General features: G+C 40.7%; 1 protein-coding gene across 2 annotated transcripts in view; it reads left to right on the plus strand.

Annotated features, from left to right (window-relative positions):
- The window catches only part of INF2 (inverted formin 2), a 91,107-nt gene extending 69,222 nt beyond the window's left edge, over positions 1–21,885 (plus strand). The window contains exons 14-23 of one of the 2 annotated variants that reach the window (XM_089522657.1): positions 1,744–1,814; positions 1,938–2,045; positions 2,548–2,618; positions 4,556–4,676; positions 4,787–4,951; positions 7,239–7,341; positions 8,642–8,803; positions 10,199–10,975; positions 14,180–14,254; positions 16,992–21,885. In XM_089522657.1, coding sequence (XP_089378783.1) covers positions 1,744–1,814; positions 1,938–2,045; positions 2,548–2,618; positions 4,556–4,676; positions 4,787–4,951; positions 7,239–7,341; positions 8,642–8,803; positions 10,199–10,975; positions 14,180–14,253 — 1,652 coding nt within the window. In that variant the 3' untranslated portion in view covers position 14,254; positions 16,992–21,885. The remainder of the gene's footprint in view (positions 1–1,743; positions 1,815–1,937; positions 2,046–2,547; positions 2,619–4,555; positions 4,677–4,786; positions 4,952–7,238; positions 7,342–8,641; positions 8,804–10,198; positions 10,976–14,179; positions 14,255–16,991) is intronic. The other variant, XM_089522658.1, reaches the window with a different exon arrangement.
- The last annotated feature ends 617 nt before the right edge of the window (positions 21,886–22,502 follow it).

Raw genomic sequence — 22,502 nt, forward strand, 5'->3', positions numbered from 1 at the left:
CTGGGAAGGTATTATGCAAGGTGTGAGTAACATCTGAAGAACCAAGAAAATTTTTGGCCTATTCTGGGCACACCAATTCCCCCCCCCCCCCCCCGAAAAACACTGAGTCCCCAAAAAGGCGAAGTATATCCCTAGAAGCTTCTGGAGAGTATGATTAGCATTCTTAATGCTGGTCCTAAAAATGCCTGACAAAAGGGACTTCATTCTAAAAGTTATTTTGCCCCCCCTGCCAGGTTCCAGAGATGTGCCTAAATACAGTGGGCTTTTAGTATCCACTTGGTTTTGGTTCCATGACCCCAACCCCACGGATACCACAATCCATAGATGCTCAAATCCCATTATGTACAGTGGCTTACTAAAATGATGTCCCTAAAATAAAATGGGAAGTTGAGGTTTGCTTTTTGTTTTTTTAAAATATATATATTTTCAAGCCATGGATGGTTGACTCTATGGATGCAGAAAATGTGAATACGGAAAACAGACTGAACATTAAATGCACCAGATCCTGTCTGATCTTGGAAGCTAAGCAGGGCTAGTTCAGGTTAGTGCTTGGATGGGAGACTACCAAGGAATACTAGGTTATGTAGGCTATATTTCAGGGAAAGGAACTGGCAAAAACACCTCTTTGTACTTCTTGCCTAGGCCTATGCATACAGTTATTCACTGATTATCTTATGCTTAGATATACAAGTCTAGATTGTGAAGCATTGTCTATCTTAAGGCCGAAAGGAGCTGTCAACTAAGGAGAAGCTATATATCTAAAACTTCTTCCACCTTTATAATAGCTGTTAGAACGGAGGAGTCCACTTGTCCTGTAGAAATCTCTAATCAAAATCCATCACAAGCCCCATCCCTAGATGCTATCATAAAGAGAATCATTACCACCCATCATTATCACTGAGTGGAAATAGTAGGGATGCCTATCCTGATTTCATTCACCCCACCCTGCTTCCCCACATGCTAGAACATCCCAGGCTCTGATGTGACAATACTGAGTCTTTCCCCACACTTCGGCCAGGAGCAAAGCCAGGGAAGCACAAAACATTGTGATGTAGGTAACTTAAGAGAGACTGTTCCAACTAAACATTAGGAAGAATCTTCTGAAGAGATCATCTGTTTCATAGTGAAATACACTTATTTTGAAAGATGGTGGGCTCTCCCTTTCCTGTGTTTTGAACAGGCTAGATGGCCACCTATCAGGGTGACTTTACCAGTGGATTTCACCGGTAAGGGGTCAGATTAAATAGCCCTTGGAATCTCCTCCAACCCTTTGGTCCTGTGATTCTGAGTACAGTTGGCCCTTCTTATACACAGATTTTTTTAGACATGGATTCAAGCATCCACGGTTTTAAAATGTTCAAAAAAAGTATAAATTTCAAATATCAAACCTTGCATTTTCCATTTTTTTTATAAGGGACACCATTTTGCTATGTCATTATATTTAATGGGACTTGAGCATCCATGGGGGATCTTGGAACCAAACCCCAGCATATAACAAGGGTTCACTGTACTTTGGGGCATTTTGTTTTCAGACCCTGTTTGGGTGCTACCATCATTTGTAAACAGTACATATAGTTTGGCTCTTTGGTATGTATGTGTCCAATAGTATTTCCAATGCTCCATGGTTTGTTTAGTAGCAAATATGAAATAATCAATTTTAACTCTTTTACTTTTGTATCATGTCATTCGTGTTCAAGTTGCTCAGATTGCCTTTACTTAAAAAAAAAAATTCTTCCCCTCCAGATCTTCTCAGCAGCCACCGGTTGCCCATTTTCTGTCAGTTGATTCTCAAAGTTGGAAACTTTTTGAACTATGTAAGTAATCCAAACTTAACCATTTAACAATAATAAATAAAGAAACAAATGGTTTAATGTATTATAATTGAAGCAAGTATCATTCATGCTTTTTTAATTTGGTTGTGTGTTTTACTTTCATAGGGAAGTCATACAGGAGATGCAGATGGCTTTAAGATTGGCACTTTACTCAAATTAACAGAAACCAAAGCAAACCAAACCCGCATTACACTGCTCCATCATATTTTAGAGGTATTTTTCTTGTTTCTCATTGGGAAAATCATCATAAATTCTGTTCCATGTTTGTCATTATTCTCTTAGTTCATAATTTATTTGCATGTAATCTTGGACACTCTTAGATTCCAGGGCAGCTAGTCATAACATTATGTTCAAGATATTTTGAATGATTTAACTCTGTCTGGATTCTGGCCAAAATATTAGGCTTGGAAGCAGTAACGTGGGGTGGGCATTTTACCACTACTTTATTTATTTTAAAAAATGCTGGAAAATGTCTATTTTTAAAAAATGCACTCTTTTATAAGAAACATTGCTTGTAGACTTCCTACACTTGCAAAGATTTCCAAGGACACATTAATGGCCACAGAGGTGGAAAAATCACCCTGGGAGCAGAGCTTTTGTCAGAGATTCAGATTGCTCTTTTAGCCATCACTGGTTAACTGTTTAGCATGCAAATGTAGTGAAAACCACCATCACTATTGCAAACAAATAACTGGATTTTTTCTTTTCTTTTTAGGAAGTGGAAAAAAATCATACAGATTTACTGCAGCTGCCCAAAGATCTTGAATATGTTTCAAAGGCTGCTGGGTAAAGATGCATTATGTTTGTATTTCTCTGCGTGTGTTTGCAGTTTTTTCCCCATTAAAAGCTGTTGCCCTGGAAAACAAAAAACTAAAACCAAACAGATCACGGTAGTACAGTATGACCCCCCCCCCCATATCCATGGGATTGGTAACCATGGTTTCTGTTACCCATGTCCAGGCAAAAAAAGGACTCTATAAGCATCTGGAGGTCCTCCAACATGACTCTGTGGTGAACGTCTGGCAGAAATATAGCATTCACTATTATCCATGTTTTTCTCTATTCATGGTAAATCTGGTAATTTATCTCCTGCAGATACGCCAGCTGCACTGTACAGTGCACCCACATCATACGAAGGTTCCTTTTATGCATCTTTCATGCAGCTGAAAGCTGTGCGATGGAAGAGACAATGGTGCGTGCGCTCGTGACACGTGCGCCACGTCGCACATCATACACGAGTCCCATTATATCTAGTGGGACTTGAGTATACGCACTATTTGCCTTATGTGGGGGGGGGGTCCAGAACGGATCCCCCACATAAGGCAAGGACGCACTGTAGTTTGAAATAACAAATTCTTTTTCAAGTCATTGTTTTTAGACCATGAGTAGGCAACCACACTGGGGCCAGTTGCCAGTTTTCTCCTCTCCAATTCCCCATGGGCCACATGCCCCCATATCTTTCCAAATGCCTCTGTTTTCATCTGAGACCTTTTCAAAATGGTATTTGCAGTGGTTGTTGTGCCACTTCCTGTCACCATTTTGAGAAAATCTCTGGTGAAATTAGATGCATTTGGAAGTTCTAAGCAGTTCCTGAGGGGTCCCTGTCTGGTGCTGGAGTGCTTTTATACACGTTTTGCATAGTTTTTGAGCAAAATCACCTGCAAATCATACAGATCTCTCTTTTTTAAAAGGGGGATTTGGGAGGGTGGTGGAGGGGCTTCAGAAGACACAAAAAGTGGGGCTCAGGGACCTCATGTGGCCCATAGACCACACTTTGCCCACCTCTGATTTAGACTACATGTTTCCAGAAAAGGGTGACAAAAATGAGTTGGGGACCAGTACAACTCCATGATGAGGCAAGTTTAGAATGTCTCAGGCTTTTATAGCTTAGGGGGGAAATGCAGAGAGAGTGACATAATAGAGGGGGATACAAAGAAAGTGGTTAGGGGCATATTTTTTCTTTTCTCCTTAGATCCCAGGGTCATCCAATGAAAGTAAGTGATGGAAGATAAAGGAAATACAGTACTATTTTACACCACACATAATTCAACAAAAGATGATAGCTACCAACATGAAGAACTTTATGGGGGATTAGATACATTTATGGAGGGTACATAACAATAGCTGAAGTGTTTATATATATTGCTTCCAGCATCAGAAGCAGTCTCATCTTACAAGAAAAGACATTCAGAAGAGATTTACCAGTGGCTCCTTCTATGCTATACTAACCAGAGTTAGCTAAAGGTGCCACTGCTGTTGCCTGTTTGATTTGGGAGACCCTGCCAGTAGCTGTGCTACCAGTAGGATAGCCTCTTGGTAAAGTTGAAGGCAATTGGGGGGGGGGGGGGAGAAGGCTGTGTTACAGGTGAATTAACTCAACTAAACAAACCTTGGCCCTGAGTTTGTAAGACCTTACCAGGACTATTAGAAACAGAGTCTGGCAACCTGTTTAGCAGGAGGGTGCAGTTACACTCATGTTCTGTTTGTGGGCATCTATACTGGAAAAGATTGATCTCTGGTCTTTTTAGCACAGCTTTTCTTCTGTTTCTCATAGGAAAACTTTTACAGTATTTGCACCTCCACTCTTGTAAGATAAGAATTTGTTTTCTGTGAAATTAGGACATACTTCATTGGGAGTTGGGCTACAGAAGCTTTGCATAACTATTATTGCTTTGTATTATTTAGCAAATGCAGAAACCAGAATTTGTGGGGGTTTTTTCCAGAATCAACCTGGACGTCATCCGTTCTGAATCCAGTTCCAATATAAAGAAACTTCTGGAACTTGGGAGGAAGTTGTCATCATCGACAGAAGAGGTGAAAGTGCAATATGAAAAAGCAATTCAGGTTGGTTTGAGATGGGGAGCCTCCACATTATGCTATAAAGATCTCTTCCATTTTGTTAATAGTTAGCTGATTACAATTTTTTTTTTAACTTTCACTGCAATGTCTTTCAGGACAGTATAAATGCTAACAAAAAGTTAGAAGATGAATTTGAAATCATTGAAGCAAAGAAAGCGGGACTTGCCAATTACCTCTGTGAGGACCCCAACAAATTGTCTTTGGAAGATATATTTAGCACCATGAAAACTTTCAGGGATCTCTTCATCAAGGCATTAAAGGTTGGAATTTAAGATCATTAAATAGCAGGATCCCAATTATTGTGATGCCTCATTCTCATGTTGAACAAAGGGGGTGGTAAATATGTTTCTGGATTACACCCTAGCAGATTGCAGGTAACATATCACATGATGGGGATTCTCCCACACAGGTATGGGGAAACACTTTCCAAAATTAAAAGCTAGAATGGCAGGGACTAAGACAGAACCTCTGCTTGACCTATGCTTTTCTATTTACAAAGAAGAAAACAGAGAATAGTAAATAGGAACATCAGCTCCCCTCATTAAATGTCACTGTTCACAGATAAGCTTCCAAACTTTTTCATGAGAAGAACAAGTTCATTAATTTTCAGCAACAGCTACAAGTTTTGGAAAGGTAAAAATTCCTGTGAGTTTCATAAGAAAATAGTGGCAGGGTGACTCTCAGGGAATCATTCTTACAGGCAAGGAATGTGAATCTTTTAGCACCCAGTCCAACCACCCACCAAGCATGAATACACAATCAAAGCACTCTGACAGTTTAAAAACCTCCAAAGAAAGAGACTCTGCCACACTCTAAGTCAGTGTATTGTATTGTTGAACAGCTCTTACTGTCAGGAAATTCTTCCTAATGTTCAGGAAGAATCTCGTTTCCTGTAGCTGGAATCCATTATTCCATGTCCTAGTCTCTGGAGCAGCAGAAAACAAGCTTGCTCCATCCTCAGTATAAAATCCCTTCAAATATATGATTCTGTGATTCTAATACACCATGAAAATAAAATTTAAACATTTGATGTCATGTCACCGCTTAACCATCTCTTCCCCAAGCTAAACATACTTGGCTCCCTAAGCCAGTCCTCACAGGGCATGGCTTCCAGGTTATTGTTCCAGTTGTTGTTCATCCTATCTATTTTGTTAGTTGAGCATCTCCCATTGCCCTTTGAAACTGGTTGGGGGGGGGGGGCTTCATGTTGTCTCAGCTGTGGCTCTGTCACAGTACATAACTATAGTGTTCTGTTTCCACTTTAACTGCCATGGTATCATAATAATAATAATAATAATAATAATAATAATAATAATAAAATTTATTTATATCCCGCCTCTCTATAAAATGCAATCGAGGCAGCTTACAAGATTAAAATATACAGTCCGAACCCTCAACCCACCCACCCCCTTAAAATACAATTAAATAATGTAGAATTTAAAACATAAAACATACTTAAAAACAATATGATAACTGTGGTGAAGTCAGGTCAGCAGTTAGATTTTCTTTCTGAAAATCTGGGAGGTCGTAGACAGCCTTGTTTTACATCCTACTGAATCCTCTAGTTTAGTGCGGGACCACAGGTCTCTGGCTGAGAATCCTAATACTCTTCTCTAAATTTCCAGTCCGAGGATTCTATAAGATATTAACATGCCCTAACTGTGTAGTATCCCATGTTGTGTTTTCATTCATCACATACACAGTCCCTCCTGCTATGCTTTCTCCTTCTCTGTCTTTACTCTTTTATTACACATTGGGCCTTTTCCAAAATTACTTAAATTCTCTGGTTAGCTACCCTAGGTATTATGGTAACAGGAGAAAGATGAGCTATCAATTCACTCCAATGAATAAATATTTTGGTTTCATCTTGGTTTGCAAAGCAGGATTTATTGCTGTTAGACCTGTGCCAGCTTAAATGCTCCTTAGGGCTTGTCTAAACTAGAGGCAAAGATCTGAATAGGTTCCTGTCCCTGTTCTTGCCACGGAGCCACCACACAGAGCTTTTTCTCTTCAGGAACATCGGGTAAGTTGTCTACACTACCCAACTGTCCCTGCAAAGTTTCTTGTGTCCGCTGTCCCTGCCACTACCAGCGCTGTCATTTTGAAATCTTGGGCCAGTTACCAGCCCAAATGGCTTCCCTCCTCCTCCCTTTGGTAGTGTGGCTGTGAATTGGATGCCTCATGTAGCCAGTGACCACTACTGGCATTGCCAAGGAAGATTGGAGGAAAGCATTTGAAGGTGACAGCAGGGGCAGTGGAGATAAGGGCAGTGTTGGTGAGAGCAGCAGCAGCTGCAGGAGCAGCAGAGGTGTAGGTGCAAACTCTGGAGAAAACTTGGGAGTTTAAAAAAACCGTAATAAGGAAGTATACCCCAGATCTCGAGTGGACAGTACTATATGTTGTGTGGCCCTATCATACTAGATTCTATGATAATGCTGCACATCATGTAGCCTGAATCACCCCAGATTCACAGAGAGGGCAGGTTTTTAACAGATTTTTCAGCAGTATAGACTGGATCTTTGACATGTTGATATTTCTCACCTTCAGGAAAACAAGGACCGAAAGGAACAAGTGGCAAAGGCTGAGAAAAGGAAGAAGCAGCTGGAAGAGGAAGAAGCTAAGAGGCAAAAAGGAGAAAATGGACAGATCAGTGAGTGGCTCAAGGGTTTTCTTATCTTAGTCTAAACTCTTATACACATGTACCTGGTAATAACCTCTCCTGAATTCATCAGGATTTATTTCTAATTATTTATTATTTTTAAAAAAATATTTATTTGCTGTTGTTGTGTGCCTTCAAGTCATTTCTGACTTATGATGACCCTAAGGCATACCTACCATGGGGTTTTCAAGGGCTGAAAATGTGTGACTCACCCAAGGTTACCCAGTGGGTTTATAGCTTGCCCTATTTCATGGGATCTCTGGGTGTTGTGAAGGTAAAACAACATAAACAGTTTTCAACAATCTGATTTTTTAAGCAATAATAAAATAAACAAGTTAAAAACATATTAAACAATTAATAGGATAAAATAGTTTATCAGTTACAACATTTAACACCATGTAAATTAACATTTGAAAAATAAATTAGACCCCAAAGCTTTGATAAAAAGTTATGTTTTGACTTGACAGATGAAGGAAACCATCCTCAGTGCCAATTAACCTCCAAAGATAGAGCATTCTGCAAATGGGGCACCACAGCAGAGAAAAGTCTGTACATAGTGTATTGTTAATATGGCAGGTGTTAGTGTGAATTCTGTTGTTCATGCAGTTTGAAAGCCCAATAATCTTGGGCTTTCCAGATAATTTAGACTGCAATTCTATACGCACATACTTGGAAACCCACTGAATTTAATGAGCTTTGTTTCTGAACAGACATATATAGTATTGCACTGTTAAAAAAACAGAACTATATTTTACCTGTATGTGTAAATTTGATATACCATTTCTCATACAATATTTTGTTCCTTTGTAATATAATATAAAATTGGAGATTTTGGAAGACCTTGTGGTAAGGGAGGAATGATTATGAACCTGTTTGTAAGCTTTAGAGCCTCAAGGCACCACTAATGAAATAATAATAATAATAATAATAATAATAATAATAATAATAATGTTTATATTTCCCGCCTCTCCCAAGGATCAAGGCAGGACTACATCAATAAAATAATACAATATTACAAAAACGATTGATAAAACACTATTACTGAATTTACCACATTCCTATTAGTTCTCTAAAAACAGTTCCTCCACAAAAATGTTTCAAGTAAGTGTGAATAGCCTTGCTTTAAACCTGCTTCAACCACAGTATGTTTTCAATGCAGTTCACTTACCTGTACAAGTAGATCCAAGTGAAAAGGAGGCAGTAACTGAACAAAAATAAAATGCTGGTTCAAACATGCCCACCCCATCATCCTAAGTATTCAGCTAAGTCTTTTTTTGATTTCCAAATACAGTTAAGAAAGGAGTCGTGAAGCAAGATGAAGTGTGTGTTATCGATGCCTTACTGGCTGATATAAGGAAAGGGTTCCAGCTGCGGAAAACTGCCAGGAACAAAGGTGACCCAGACACTCCTGCCAAAGGCTCACCCAGTCAGCCTCAAAAAGGGAAAGACATTGGTAAGACTCAAAAACTGTTCATCTCCAGCTTCTCCTCATTTGGTATGCACAAAAAAGGCTTCCTAGCAGGCTTGCTTCCTTTTAAAACAGAGATGGACATTGTTGTGCATCTGGCTACGCTATCAAACAAACAAAGATACAATAGCAGCAGAATGTCTTTTGACTGCTAGCACCAGGAATTGTCCATCAGAAAGCACTCTGGGCAAGCATTATGCTCCCTGACATGTTCGTTTTCTGTGATCAAATTATTTTATTTGACTGTTATTTGGGACCTCATCAAAACCTAATGTGCAATCATGTAATGGTAAATTCATTGCTACCTTTCAGGGAGTTTTGCTTGTTTAATAGTAAACACAGGATGTTGATTTCTGTCAAGATAGCTATAAATCAGGAGAGGTTTTTTCTTTCCCTGCTCAACTGCAATTTGTGTTGTTACTGTGTGCCTTTAAGTCATTTCCAGTGTGTGGTGATTCTAAGACGCTCTCATGGGGTTTTCTTGGCAAGATTTGTTCAAAGGAGGTTTGCCATTGCCTTCCTCTGAGACTGGGAGCATGTGACCTGTTCAAGGTCACCAAATGGTTTCATGGCCAAGCGGGAAAGCAAATCCTGGTTTCCAGAACTGCAGTCCAATACTCAGACCACTACATCACAACAACTGCAATACCAATAAAAAATAACTCCTCCCAACATATACACAGCAGCCATCAATAACAGGGATAAATCTACCATAGGCATCAAATATTTTTTTTCTATTGCTAATTGCAATGCAGCAGGATTGTCTTCATGGATAATAAGTAAATGGGGAGAGAACAGTGAAACCTCATGTTCCCACATGCTGTGCTCTAAAAGTGTACTCTGTGCTCAGCAGCAAGCAAGCCCCATTGAACCATTGCACTGGCCACTAAATGGCATCACAGGGGGAAAAAGGTGGCTAACTCAGGGTGACCAGATATGCTAGTGCTATTGCTATTTAATAAAGGGATAGGAGAGATTTGGTGTTCAACTAGCCTTATGTCATGAGGACAGTCCACACTTGAATGGGGGATTTGGCCCTGCATCGCATAGACAGGCTGCGGCAAGGGTGGGGAGAAACCAGTTTAATTGGCTCATGTAGACATGCCCTAAGACAATTTGGTTTGATTGGAGGTAGGGATTCATACATGTACAGGACATAGCCTGTAATCAGTTGGGGGAAAAGCATTTAAATACAAACTATGATTGTACCCAAGATGAATTCTATTTTTTCTCCCCTTCTGTGGTGGGGAAAGACAAAACAAATGAGTAGCAACTGAACCCATCTGTGAATATTTATCAAGGAGCATCTCTTCATTTGTCATTCACAAAATGCTGACACCAGAAACAGAATTGAACCTCGTGCATTTTCTTGATTTTCAGACCCAAACTTTCAGGCTACAAAAGACTCAGTGAAGGAGGAAGATCGTGTGACCATGAAAAATAACCTGCAAGGGTTACCAGAAAAAACAGTTGTTTCTGAAGCAAATGCTACAAACAATAAGCAAAAGGATGTTGTTGACTCTCCAGCTTCCCACACATCTATCGATGATGTTGGAAATGGCAGGCATTCTCCAACCCAGCCTTGTCCTGAGAAGACCTCCTTAAATTCCTTTACCTTGGAAGGAGTTGTGGAGCCCAACAATGGAACAGATTTGCAAGAGAGGACTGCCTCTCTCAGCATCCAGGATGTGAATTATAATGATTTAGAATTATCTCAGTCATCTTCTTTTATAAAGTTTGGGAGCACTGATTCATCCAGCTTGAAAAGTGGAGGTGATCTAGTTGGCTCAGGAGACTCAGATGCCAGATCTGAAGTTGTTTGTTCACAGAACAACTTACATTCAAATGATCAAGTAAGCAGCCCTATCCAAAAAGACAATGAAATCAAGGAAATTTCTGGGAAACCCAAAGGGCTGCTGACTCCTGAAGTGATGGTCCCTCAGACTGTGACAGCAAAGGAATCAACGAAAGAAAATGATGAGCCTTCCATAGACTCCTTGCTTGATATCTCTCATGAAAAGTCCTTTTCAGATGAGCCACTGACTGATTCTACTTGTTCAGCTATGGTCCCTTCAGAACAAGCCCTTGTAGAAAAAGATAGCCAAAAAGGCTCAGCCAAGCGACGAAAGAAAAAGCGGCACAGCAAGGGTCATTCAAGTAAGTCATTTTTATTTCAGATGTTGAAGATTAGAGCTGAGCCAAAAAAAAACCTCACCAGCAAAACTTTGTTGCTGGCTTTGAAGTCTCAGGCTTTGAAGAGAATGAGGCCTACATTTAATTGTTAGTCCTAACCAATGTAGACCCATTTCACTGGTGGGAACTTAGTAAGTCAACACATATTAAATTCAGTTGATTCAATGATTCTATTCCAGATAGGATTAATAAGTAAATGTAGGCCCTATTCTGCCTTCTGGTGATTTGAGTCGGGTGGGAAGAGCAAAATGTTTTTTCACTGTGGCAGCCATAGTCCTTGCTTCTGCTGGGCACCATTTTTCCTTTAAAAAATAATAATAAAGCAACACAAGACATAAGTATGGGTAGGAAGCCATTACTCTGAATTGACTTTGTGATGAAACCATTATGTTTGTTGTTTGAAATCAATTCAGTCCAAAGGGAATCCTTTCTGCTCCCCTTCTTATCAGGAAGGAATGGTCTGCAGCGGGAGCAATGAACACATTCACTACCCTTATTAGGTAGTGAAGAAGGAGTGAAAAAAACTGAATGAAAGGGGAAGTGTGATGAAATATTCCCCTCCTTTTCACAGGCCACTTTCAAACTGGCAAATGTTGAGAACTGTTACATCAGCGCTATTAAAAAATAATTCCAGGGATGGAAGGCTGGAACCTGGGTTCATTTTTTTAAAGAGGATTAATTATCAGTGTGCAGAACAGTGTACTGTATTTTAGTAAAATGCTATCTTGGAATTAAATATTCTTACGCACAGTGGAAGCTACTGTTTTTATCTCTGCACTGCACCACAATGAGTCTCTTTCTGGGAGAAAGGCTGCATAGAAATGAAATGAAGTAAATACTGTTTTGAAACAAGGTACAGCAAAGTATTTCAAAACTTCCAGTACTAATTTAAGCATGATAGAAAAGACCAAGCATTTTTCCTCCATTGGAAAATTTGCCAAGTTTGCCCATTTTTGTCTTCTAATGGGATCTCAGTCCAGAATAACAAAAGTTAATCTGAGGTAGGCTGCTTTATCCTCCCAAATCTGCTGCAATCATTAATCTGGCTTTCCCCCTAATAATTTAAGTCTGGGTTGCACATTGTTAAATGCATAGGTGCATTATTTCCTCAAAATGAGCAACTATGGGAAAACGGCAGATGCAGAAAGATTTCATACTATGATTCTAATTAAAATATTCACTCTTCACCAACCCAGCCCAACACCACATATCTAGACGCTCCCTTTACTTCCAATAGCAGCTTCTCTCCCAATAGAAATAGCAGCTTCAGGAGGGACAGTTTTCTTCAGAGACACAGGGATTTTTTTAAAAAAAAAACTATCCTAATAAGTAGGCAGTAGATTATTATATAAACAGTTGTGGATTATGGATATACAGATTGAGTATCCCTTATATGGAATTTCCCAAATGTTGCAAGAACCAAAACTTTTGAGCTATGTATTTGTACTGTATTTGCAAGGCTGGAGAGAGACACAGGGATCTGTGAAATGGTGAGAGGTATGAATTTGTGCCAAACACTGCATTTGGATCCCTTCATTTCACATATCCTCAGTATCTTCACAGCCTCATTATGGCGCGTTACAGACCTCCCCTTTGGGGTGGCCTGTAGGCGCGCCTTTCCCCAGTGTATTGGGGTCTCAGTGGCCAGAACGGCAGCCGCTGAGACCCCGATCCACCGCTTTCTGGGCTGCGGGGAAGCGGCAAAAGGCCGCTTCCCCGCAACCTGGAAAGGGCTGTCCTTGGGGCTTCAAGCCCCAAGGACACCCTGCGACGGTGGGGAGGAGGAGAAAGGGGCTGCTTGGCCCCTTTCTCCCTTGTGTTGCTGGGTGCAGCCGTCTGAAGGCTGCGCCCAGCGACGCAAACCAGTGATGCAAACCAGGAAGGAGCTCCGTTTCGGAGCTCCTTCCTGCTCCACGCAAAGGGCGCATTAAGCAGAGCAATGGCGTCATGTCCGCGCCGCCTCGTTTTGAGGCGGCGTGTTCGTCACGCCATCATGGCGGTGGCCGTGTGGAACGGCTGTCGCCATTTTGTGCGCGCAGAGCGCGTGCTAGCATTAAAGGGGTGCGGAAGCACCGCCCCTTCCTAATCCTAGTACGCGCTCTGTGCGTACTTAAATGGCAGTGTGTAACCCCGCCTATGACTCATTATGTACAGTTGCCTCTTCATATCCATGGGGGATCCATTCCAGACTCCCTTCAGCCCCCATGGACAGCAAAAAACAGGGACCTCAAGTCCCATTCTTTCCTATGGCCATATGATGTGCATGTGGCTGCTGGCACGGCCACAGGCATGCACATCCGTTTAAAACAACAGGGCTTGCCTTCAGTGGAAGCTCAAATCCTCTGATAGCAAGGCCATGGATAAGAAGAGCCCACTGTATATGCAAATACAGGTACTCCAAAATCCAAAAAGAAATCAGAAATACAGGACACTTCTGGTCTCAAGCATTTTGGATAAGGGATACTCAACCTGTACCATTTCTAATGCAACTACTGCAAAAACTGATGTGTGAGTGGGTGTGCCTACGGGTCAGCTATTGATTTGTGATGACCCCATGAATTTCAAAGGGCTTTGTTAGGCAAGGAAAGTGTTTTTGCCAGTTCCTTCCTCAAACTGCAAGAATGGCAAGCACTATTTCAAAAGAGGCATTCCTCCCTTTGGCTCCTGTCTCCACTTACAATGGAACCCCATTTCTAAGGCATTGGCCCAAGACCTGGCACTTGACTGTAGAATCTTCTTCCTTTCCCTTCCACTCTGGAATGTTATGCCACCCAAAAACAGCATTAGTGGTTTTCCCCACACACCTCACAGGTTTTGGAGGTGCACAAGGATATCTGGGGAAGAGGGAATTACCCACCTCCCAATTCTGCTAACCAAAGGAAATCTATCACTAGCAACTTCAACCACCATTTAGCTAGCACTTTCTGTGTAAAAAAAAACACTAATAATAAAGTTTGCATTCCACTTCAAAACAGTTTTACTTATGTTCAACTATAGTCGATCGATTAATTGACTGCATCTGTGTAATTAATTGGCTCCAAGGTCTTTGATTAACAGACATCCCTGTTTCCTTGCCCACTGACTTCAACTCCATGGACATGTTGTTACAGTTGATATTGATAATATTGTCTGGCTACATTCAGTGTCTTCTCTTTTATTTGAAAGCAGTGGTTGACACTGATTTAAAAGCGATGGTTGATACTGGAGATAATAAAACAAAAAGAGGTTGTGAGATACAGTGAGGTATGTAAATCATCAGAGGCGCTTCTCTGTGTAAACTAACTGTCATGTTGAGACTGACATACACCTAATGATACTGTTGATCATCACCACGTAAAGCTGTGCTTCTGCCTCTGTAGCTAATTATATGCGCTGTTTTTATTATTTCTTCTTTTTTGGTGATTTTTGCTATCTGGGCTCAATTCCTGCAGCTACTGGAGTTGCAAGCAAGACTTTACCTTGCTCAGTATTGGGTCCAGGATCAAGTCTTCTGTGTCAGCCAATCATCATTTCCTTGCAGGAAAAATGTTGTCTTTTGTTAAAACTGTTTAATGTTGTCAGATATGTTGGGATAACAGCAAATGTCCTACTTTTTATATAATTCTTGTTTTCTGTTTCCTAAAATCTTGTAAAAATGTCACTTCAGTTACGTTCATCTTCTTTGGCTAAACAGTATTCTGAACAAAACTTTTCACTCCAAATCTCCAAGACCAAGGCAAAATGTTACATACAGATTGTGTGTAAAGGGCACAATCCTTTGATTCCCACCAGGTTGTAGCAGGGAAGAGAATTTGTTCCATAGGTTATGTCTGTGGGTGGACAGACACAGTTTGATAAAAATCCATAATACCAATGAGGGATGTTCCAATTTCAAACACCCTCTGAGATGTTAGGGACATATAGAAGAGAACATCAGCATTGCACAAAAAGAAATGCCACTGATGGAATGAGGGCCCCAAGGCCCTGCTAACTGTTGTTAGAATAGTTTTCATACTAATAATCTTATTATGGGACTTTTAGCTATTTGGTGCCCAAAGAAATTCCTTTCTCCTCCAATGATGAATGAGACTATTCAGATTTCATCTGTCTTGAGACAAGAAGATGAACCTCTCTGCAGTTACATAGTTGCTCTTTTTCCTTTCCGTTTTGTTTACAAGCAGCCATAATATAATCAAATGAATCAACATCTTATATGATCAATGTGTCTGTTTCACCAAACGTTTCAGATGTTTTTCCACTTACTGTCTGTTAGCAGGAGAAACACTATGGAATGTAATTCCAGCAATCACCCATTACTTTTAGCAAGAGCTGGACTAAGACCACTAGCCCACCCACCCTTGCTTAGCTAAGATGACATTCAAATTTCTTTATCTTCCCAATCATCCCTCAGGCTAAAGCAGTGGTTCCCAAACTGTGGTTCTCTGGGAGTTTTGGACGTCAGCTCCCAAAATTCCTGACTGTTGGCCAAGGTAGCATTGGGTTCTGAGAGCTGAATTCCAAAACACTTGGAAGACCAACATTTGGGAATCATTGGAGCTGCACAGGGGGACTTAAGCCTCTTTCATCCACCCCTCCCAAGAAGACCCAAATAGATAGAGGAATCCTTGCCTGTCTTCAGCAGATGCTATGACAGCCACATATTCTAATCAGCCCTTTGAGTGCAGCAGGTCAACTTATCACCTAGTTATCAGATACTTCAGAGGTTTTGCTTGGAGGACTGACAACAAAGAGCAGAGCTACTAGAGTGGTTATAGTCAGGCTTAGTTAGATAGGAGCAAGATAGGGCACTCAAAGGCCAGTTATGCCAGGATTGTGTGGCACCCATGTTTATTCTAGATCACGAGTGATTGAGAGTTCCTGCATAGCAGGGGGTTGGACTGGATGGCCCTTGTGGTCTCTTCCAACTCTACAATTCTATAAGCTAAATGAGTGATAATCATGTGATTTCTGAGATGTTTTGGATTGCAAGTCCCAGCAGCCCCCAGCCAGCATAGCTAATCATGGGGAACTGAGAGCTGCAGTCCAGAAACATCTGGAGAGTCACACTTGCTCTAGATGGGGGGGGGGGTCTAGAAGATGGGGCTAAAAAAGAAGCAATCCTCTTTTAAAATGTTCATCTTAATAATAAGGTGATTAATGAAGTCTTATCATAGAATTATAGCATCATAGAGTTGGAAGAGACCACAAGGGCCATCCAGTCCCACCCCCTGCCATGCAGGAACACAGAATCAAAGCACTTCTGATGGCCATCCAGCCTTTGTTTAAATACCTCAAAAGAAGGAGACTCCACCACCCACCAAGGCAGTGCATACATACCTGAAGACTGAATATACTGTAAAAGCAATTTTCTTGCATTGAAACTTTTCAGTGAAGACCCTTTTGGTTTTTTAGATGGAGAGCCCCAAAATGTACAGTACATTCCTGTCCCTGCAGATAGTCCCTTTCCTGTGGAACGGAACTCAAAGTTAAACCTACACTCATCCCTCCACATTTGCTGGGGTTAGGGGCACAGGACCCCCATGAATGTGGAAAAACTGCAAATAACAAAAACACTATGTTTTTACCTGAGAGAACATCTCTCTAGGAATCTCTGGGTCCTCCAATACAAGTTTGTGGTCAATATCTGCCAGACATTAACCATAGAATTACCCTGGAGGAGCTACAAATGCCTAGTGGAGTGTTCTCTCTGGGAATCTCTAGGTCCTTCAGTGCGACTTTTGGTTAATGTTGACCATAGAATTGTGTTGGAGGACCTTCAAAGCCACAAATGTGGAAGGATGAGCATACTGCCCTTTCCTCACCACTTTCAGTTTGGAAGGTGTCCAGACTGAAATGATTCTCAGCTATGGTCACACAAAATGGTCCAAGGATATACTGTTAAAGCTAAGCAGATTGCAGATACCAAGTACAAGCCCTGGGTTAAGGAACCTCATTCTTTAAAATGGCACTAAGGACAATGGTTTCTGCTTTTCTTCTTCAGGTGGCACAGCAAGACAGAAAAAATAACAAAACCCCAAGCTTGAACAAAACATGAAGCATGTACTGCAACAGCCAACATCTGCTATGGAAAACAGCCATGGTAATGAGGTGGTGGTTTAAATATGTCTGGGGAAAGCTTTGGATATATAGCAGATTACACCCACATGTAAAAAAAAAAGTTCTAAGCATCAAAGCACTTTTGAGATGTGCCTTAGGCAAAGGTCCAGTTCTGTACAAATTCCCTTCTGGTTAATGCCTTAGAGAAAGGGCTTTGGTCAAGCTCACATTGGATGAAACTCTTATGAGTTATCAGTGAACAAATTCCTGCAGGAGAAAAGGGAAGTATGAGTTAATTGGTGCCTCTGAAACCAAATGGCAGGGAAATTAAAGCACGCCAGCACTGTTGTCTTCTGAATGGAGGTTCTCCTGTTAACTTGCCACTTAACAGGTCACTGACTATTGAACACTATGTGGGACCAAGGTACAGACTTTTGTATTTAAGTAAGGCTGCGCTATAGTAAGGCTGCGCTATAGGAAATGTAAATCCTCTGCTTCATGACCAGTAGCCAACTGTTCTTGCAAAGACATCTTAGGATGGCCACTTCTGTATCAGCAGGAAAAGGGATGCAGGTTAGGCTAGCATTTGCCCAATTTATGTAGATAAATATAGACTCAGAAAAAAAAATCTTTAAATAGGAATACAAAACAACTCTGGTCATGTGAGAGGGACTAAACAGGTGATCTATTTTCCTCTTCTTCATCCTCTATCCAGATGCTAAATGCTGACAGGTAACTTTGAAGTTGGCCTCTGCCCATCTTTTTTGTGGTTCTTTCTCTTCAGGCTTGGTCTGGATGATCTTTCAAACAGAAGGCTTCCTTTTGTGAAGGACTATTCACCCTTGAATAAAGGACTATTATATAGGATGTATGCTCACCATAATTACTATTGTGAGTGTAGATGCACATTAGATGATACCATAGGCCAAAGAATGAAGATATACTGCAAATTGCAAGAGGAAAGATATCCTGATTCTCCTATTCATTCAGCTCACTCGCTCACATCCTAAAAAACACCAAATAATATGGAGGTCCCATTTTTAAATAGATCTTGTCATCTAAAAACTTGCAGGACACACCAGTCAGGAAGCTAGGTGAGATGTTTAATTATTTCTCTTAAGAACCGAAAAGGAACAAATAGCAATAGCAAGTACATTTCTATACGGCTTATCAGTGCACTTAAGCACCCCCTAAGCGGTTTACAAAGTGTAAGCTAATTGCTCCAACAAGCTGGGTACTCATTTTAGCGACCTGCAGAAAGATGCAAGGCTGAGTCGACCCGGAGCCACTGGCTGGTATTGAGTTCACAGCCTCGTGGTTTGTGAGTGAGTGGCTGCATAACAAAAATAAAACTTTCCCACTTCCATCCAGCTACAGCTAAGTCCAATGCCAACCAGTGGCATCACTAGGGAGGTGTGAGAGTGCAGGCTGCACCAGGTGACACCCTAAGGGGAGGTGACACCACTGTTTCTCAGACACCTGCCTTTCAGTAGAAAGGGGCTGTGGCATTCACTTGATTTCCTTTAAGACGCTTTAAGAGATGGTGGGAGTGGGGTGAAACTCAATAGGAGGAGAAAAGAGAGGCCCCAGAATTTTTTAAAATAAAAATTTCAAAATTCAAAATTTTAATTTTTAATATTTAAATTAGTTTGAATGTTTTTATTTTTATTTTATTTTTTTAAAAAGGCATCACATTTAACCAAATCTTCACTGATACTGTAATTTGATGGTATAATTTTAATTTTGCTAATTGTTTTATGTCATAACTATTAGCATTACATTCAGTGTTATATGGAGTTACGATTAATGAGTAACAGTAGTGCAAAAAAGCGTTCCTAAGGATTCTGCATGGTGTGAAATAGGAGGTGGTCAAAGTAACACTATGAGTTACTGCATTGGGTAACACCAACCCTAGTGATGCCACTGATGCCACCTAAACTATAAATTATACAATGACATTGTCCACATAAGCTTAACATGCATCTGTATAGTCTTTTAGCCACATCATCTGGTAGATCAAGGACAAGTTGTAGACAGCTGTCAGAACTAAGCAATGGGGCAGTCCAGAGAATAAGAACCAACCAACAGCTATAAACACAGAACCCCCGCTACCATGCTTCCTATCAAGACTCGGTGGTTTGGGCCAGTCCAGAACCTGCTAAAATTTCTCTGTTGGGAAGATGTTCCAAGTGGCAGTCCCTCAGTATTGAGGGCAGTCAAACAGCGGCTTCATTCTAGCCCTGGCATTCCCTGACACTAATCGTTCCACCTCCATTTACTCCAGCAACGGTAACAAAAGGCCTCAGAATGAAGTGGCCAGTTTCCAAGGAAATAGAATGGACTATACTAGTAAAGTGTGGGTGACATTTTTGAATGCTGCCTTGTATTTAAAAGAAACAACAACATATTGCAAAACTTTTTTAAAAAATAACAGACCGACAGGCAGGCCTTAAACACTTTCCCCAGTTGTTTTACACAAGGGGGTTAAAAAACCACTATCCCTTTTCTGTAACCTGAACTTGACTCTTAAAGGCATTCATGATTCATGATTAGTCATGTTGATATCTTGTCTTTACTCCAATTAGTTTAAAGGGCTGTACATAGCCTCATCTCTCCTACCCCACTACTTTATTCTCTCAACCACCCTCTAAGGGAAGCCAGTCTGAAGGAAAGAGAACTTAGCCCAAAGTCACCCTATTAGCCAAGTTTCATGGCGAGTAGGAATAGATTTCCCAAATCCTCATCTTAACTACTACACCACACTGGCCTTCTAAATTATTTTCCTACCTTCTTCTTTGATACATGGGATTTCCTGATTTTACCTTTGATTAAATCTATTATTAATGGTATTTTCTCATCACAATTCAGCATCACGTTCTCAAAATTCACCATCAGTTTGCAAGAACAGCTACTGCCAGAGTACTGTAATATACCAACAGTCTTACTCAAAACCTTTTTCAGCAGCAATTCTCTTAAGTTAAATGTGTTTTTGATTTGTATTGGGGGGGGGGGGGGGGGTTCTGCCTAAACTGAATAAAAGCTATACAGGCTATAGCATTAATGGAAGTAAACAGTTTGGGCATTAATGATGGGAACCTGGTGTACTCTTATAATAACTAAGATATTTTTGTCAATGTTAATAATGTTGGGAATCACAGATACTTGTACATAGTTGCTATCTTGTATATATTTATTCAGATAATGTTGATATATTGTTAAATAATTTCATAAGCTAAGCTTAGTAACAATATTAATCAGACAAATTCCTGGCCAAGGGAAGGTATGTGTTCTTCAAAAATGAGATGAATGTTGTGTTGTGGTTTCTTCTGCTTAGAACTGACTTTAACAGCAGGCTGGTGCTCTCCAGATACATATGACAATAGCTTCCACCAGGATAAACCTTTTTTTAAAAGGTCCAAAGAATCCTATACAGCTCAGTGTAGCATTACAGGTAAAATAGGAGGGCTAGCTGCGGGCCTATACTAGGCTGAGCCATACCTCAAGTTACTGAAGCCATCCCTCCAGCACAGCCATTCCCTGCTTCATGGGAGCAGGCAGGAGCAGAGAAGTGTCTGGCTATGTCCACAAAACAGATGCAGAATGATTACAGCAGCTCTGACACATGGACCCCAGTGAACCTGGTGGATCTCAGCACTGATGCCATCATTTTGTCTCTGGCTACAGGAAGACACTTCTATGATCCTGCCTGCACCCCATAAAAGAGGGAATGGCTGGGGCAGGGGATGGCAGCCAAGGCTGTTCATTAAGTTGCAGGGGGCTTTGGGCACTGCAGAGAGAAGACGGAAACACCAACCCCTGCAGCATCCAAAAAATGGACATATAAAAGAATAAGGGAAACTGAGACTGTCATACTTTGGATATATCATAAGAAGACGCGAGTCTTTAGAAAAGACAATGATACTTGGTAAGCTAGACTGCAATAGAATGCCAGCCAATGTGTGTTAAAATTGTCAGTCATGTAACCTGCATGGGTGGTTTTGTGAGCCAAATCTTAGTATCTGTTCCTGATCATAGTTTTTCCCTTGGGGATGCCATGTCCACAGGGTCAGCTACAGCCACATAAGTGGAACACCAAAGTCAGGGGAGGGCTTGCCCCTCTGCAGGGTATAGTAAGCTTGAATAAAAAGAGGCAATTTGGGGAAAACAATAGCACACTACTGTTGAAGCTGAGAAACAAATAAATGCCAGGTAGGCAAGAATCAATAGGCAAAAACAAAAAACAAAAGTTCTCCAAAAAAAAAAAAAAGGAAAACACCCCAAGGAAGAGGATCAGGAAAGGAAGACACCTCAAACTATATTCATACCCAAATTATAAATGTAATAAATACATAATACTGTAAAGTACAAGACACATGTAAGCAGTTAATAATGCTGAATGGCAACCACCTATCTACACTACAGTAATGTTTTGTTATATTTATTGCTTTGGTGGGAGGTGTGTGTTGTCTTCCTTCTTTAGTTCTCATCTTCACAGTAAGAATCAGTGACAGAGGTGAAAGCTATGAGGTTGGAATCTGTTCTAGTAGATGTTTTTAAAAAAATAATACATTTAAGAACCATGCAGAAGAGAGTGTAGCTACAACTTTTTATTCTTGTATGTCAAGCTGCAGCTACTGCATTTCCCATTTCTGAATATTTCGCCACCCATCCTTGCCAGAAGCAGCTGGAATTCATGGTCATCTTGTTTAAAAATATATTTTGAGAATCCTGGTTCTTAAAGGTAACAACAACCATTGGTAGCTCTGAATGGGCTGATGATAATTTCACAACAATGTCTTTTAACTTTGTTCATATGTATACTAGCTGAGTGCAATAAACTTGCTTATATTTAATAAACTTTCCAGTTTGACCTTTTTTTTATTATAAAAAAATGCACAAGAATTTCATGAAACTGAAATGTGAAGTACTGAAATATTCCACACACCGGATACCCCGGCTCCTTCCCAATGCCGGTGTCATACCGCTCACCCAATCAGATGGTGGGTGGTGTCACACCCCTTCTTCGGCACAGCATTTAGACGCGCTGCACTGAAGAATCGGTGAAAAGCACCTGCCACGGTGGCAATTATGGCTTTTTGCTGCTTTAAGAAAGAACAGCATTTTGTGGACCCATGGTGTGTTGTTGCCAGGGGCAGCGCAGAGCCGCTCTATCAGGGTTTTTTTGTTTTGTTTTGTTTTTCCTTGAAATGGGATTGTGTTTTGTTAGAGATTTCACTTTAAGGTAATTAAAAGACATTCTGAGGCATTTAAGATCTACCTTTCAACCACTCAAACAAAGCTCCCAGATCCCTTTCACATGTACTGTTGTCAAGCTATCTGAACTTTAAAAGAATCTTCCAAGGTGCTGAGCCTCTTTAGGGGATAGCTTTCACCCCTTGGATAGTTCTTTAAAAGTCTGCAGTGAAACTCAGACCAAATGGACCAGCATACTGAT

The sequence above is a fragment of the Sceloporus occidentalis genome, unplaced genomic scaffold, assembly GCF_023333645.1.
Source record: "Sceloporus occidentalis isolate IW3139 unplaced genomic scaffold, rSceOcc1.0.p SCAF_4, whole genome shotgun sequence".
In the NCBI taxonomy this organism is placed as follows: Eukaryota; Metazoa; Chordata; class Lepidosauria; order Squamata; family Phrynosomatidae; genus Sceloporus; species Sceloporus occidentalis.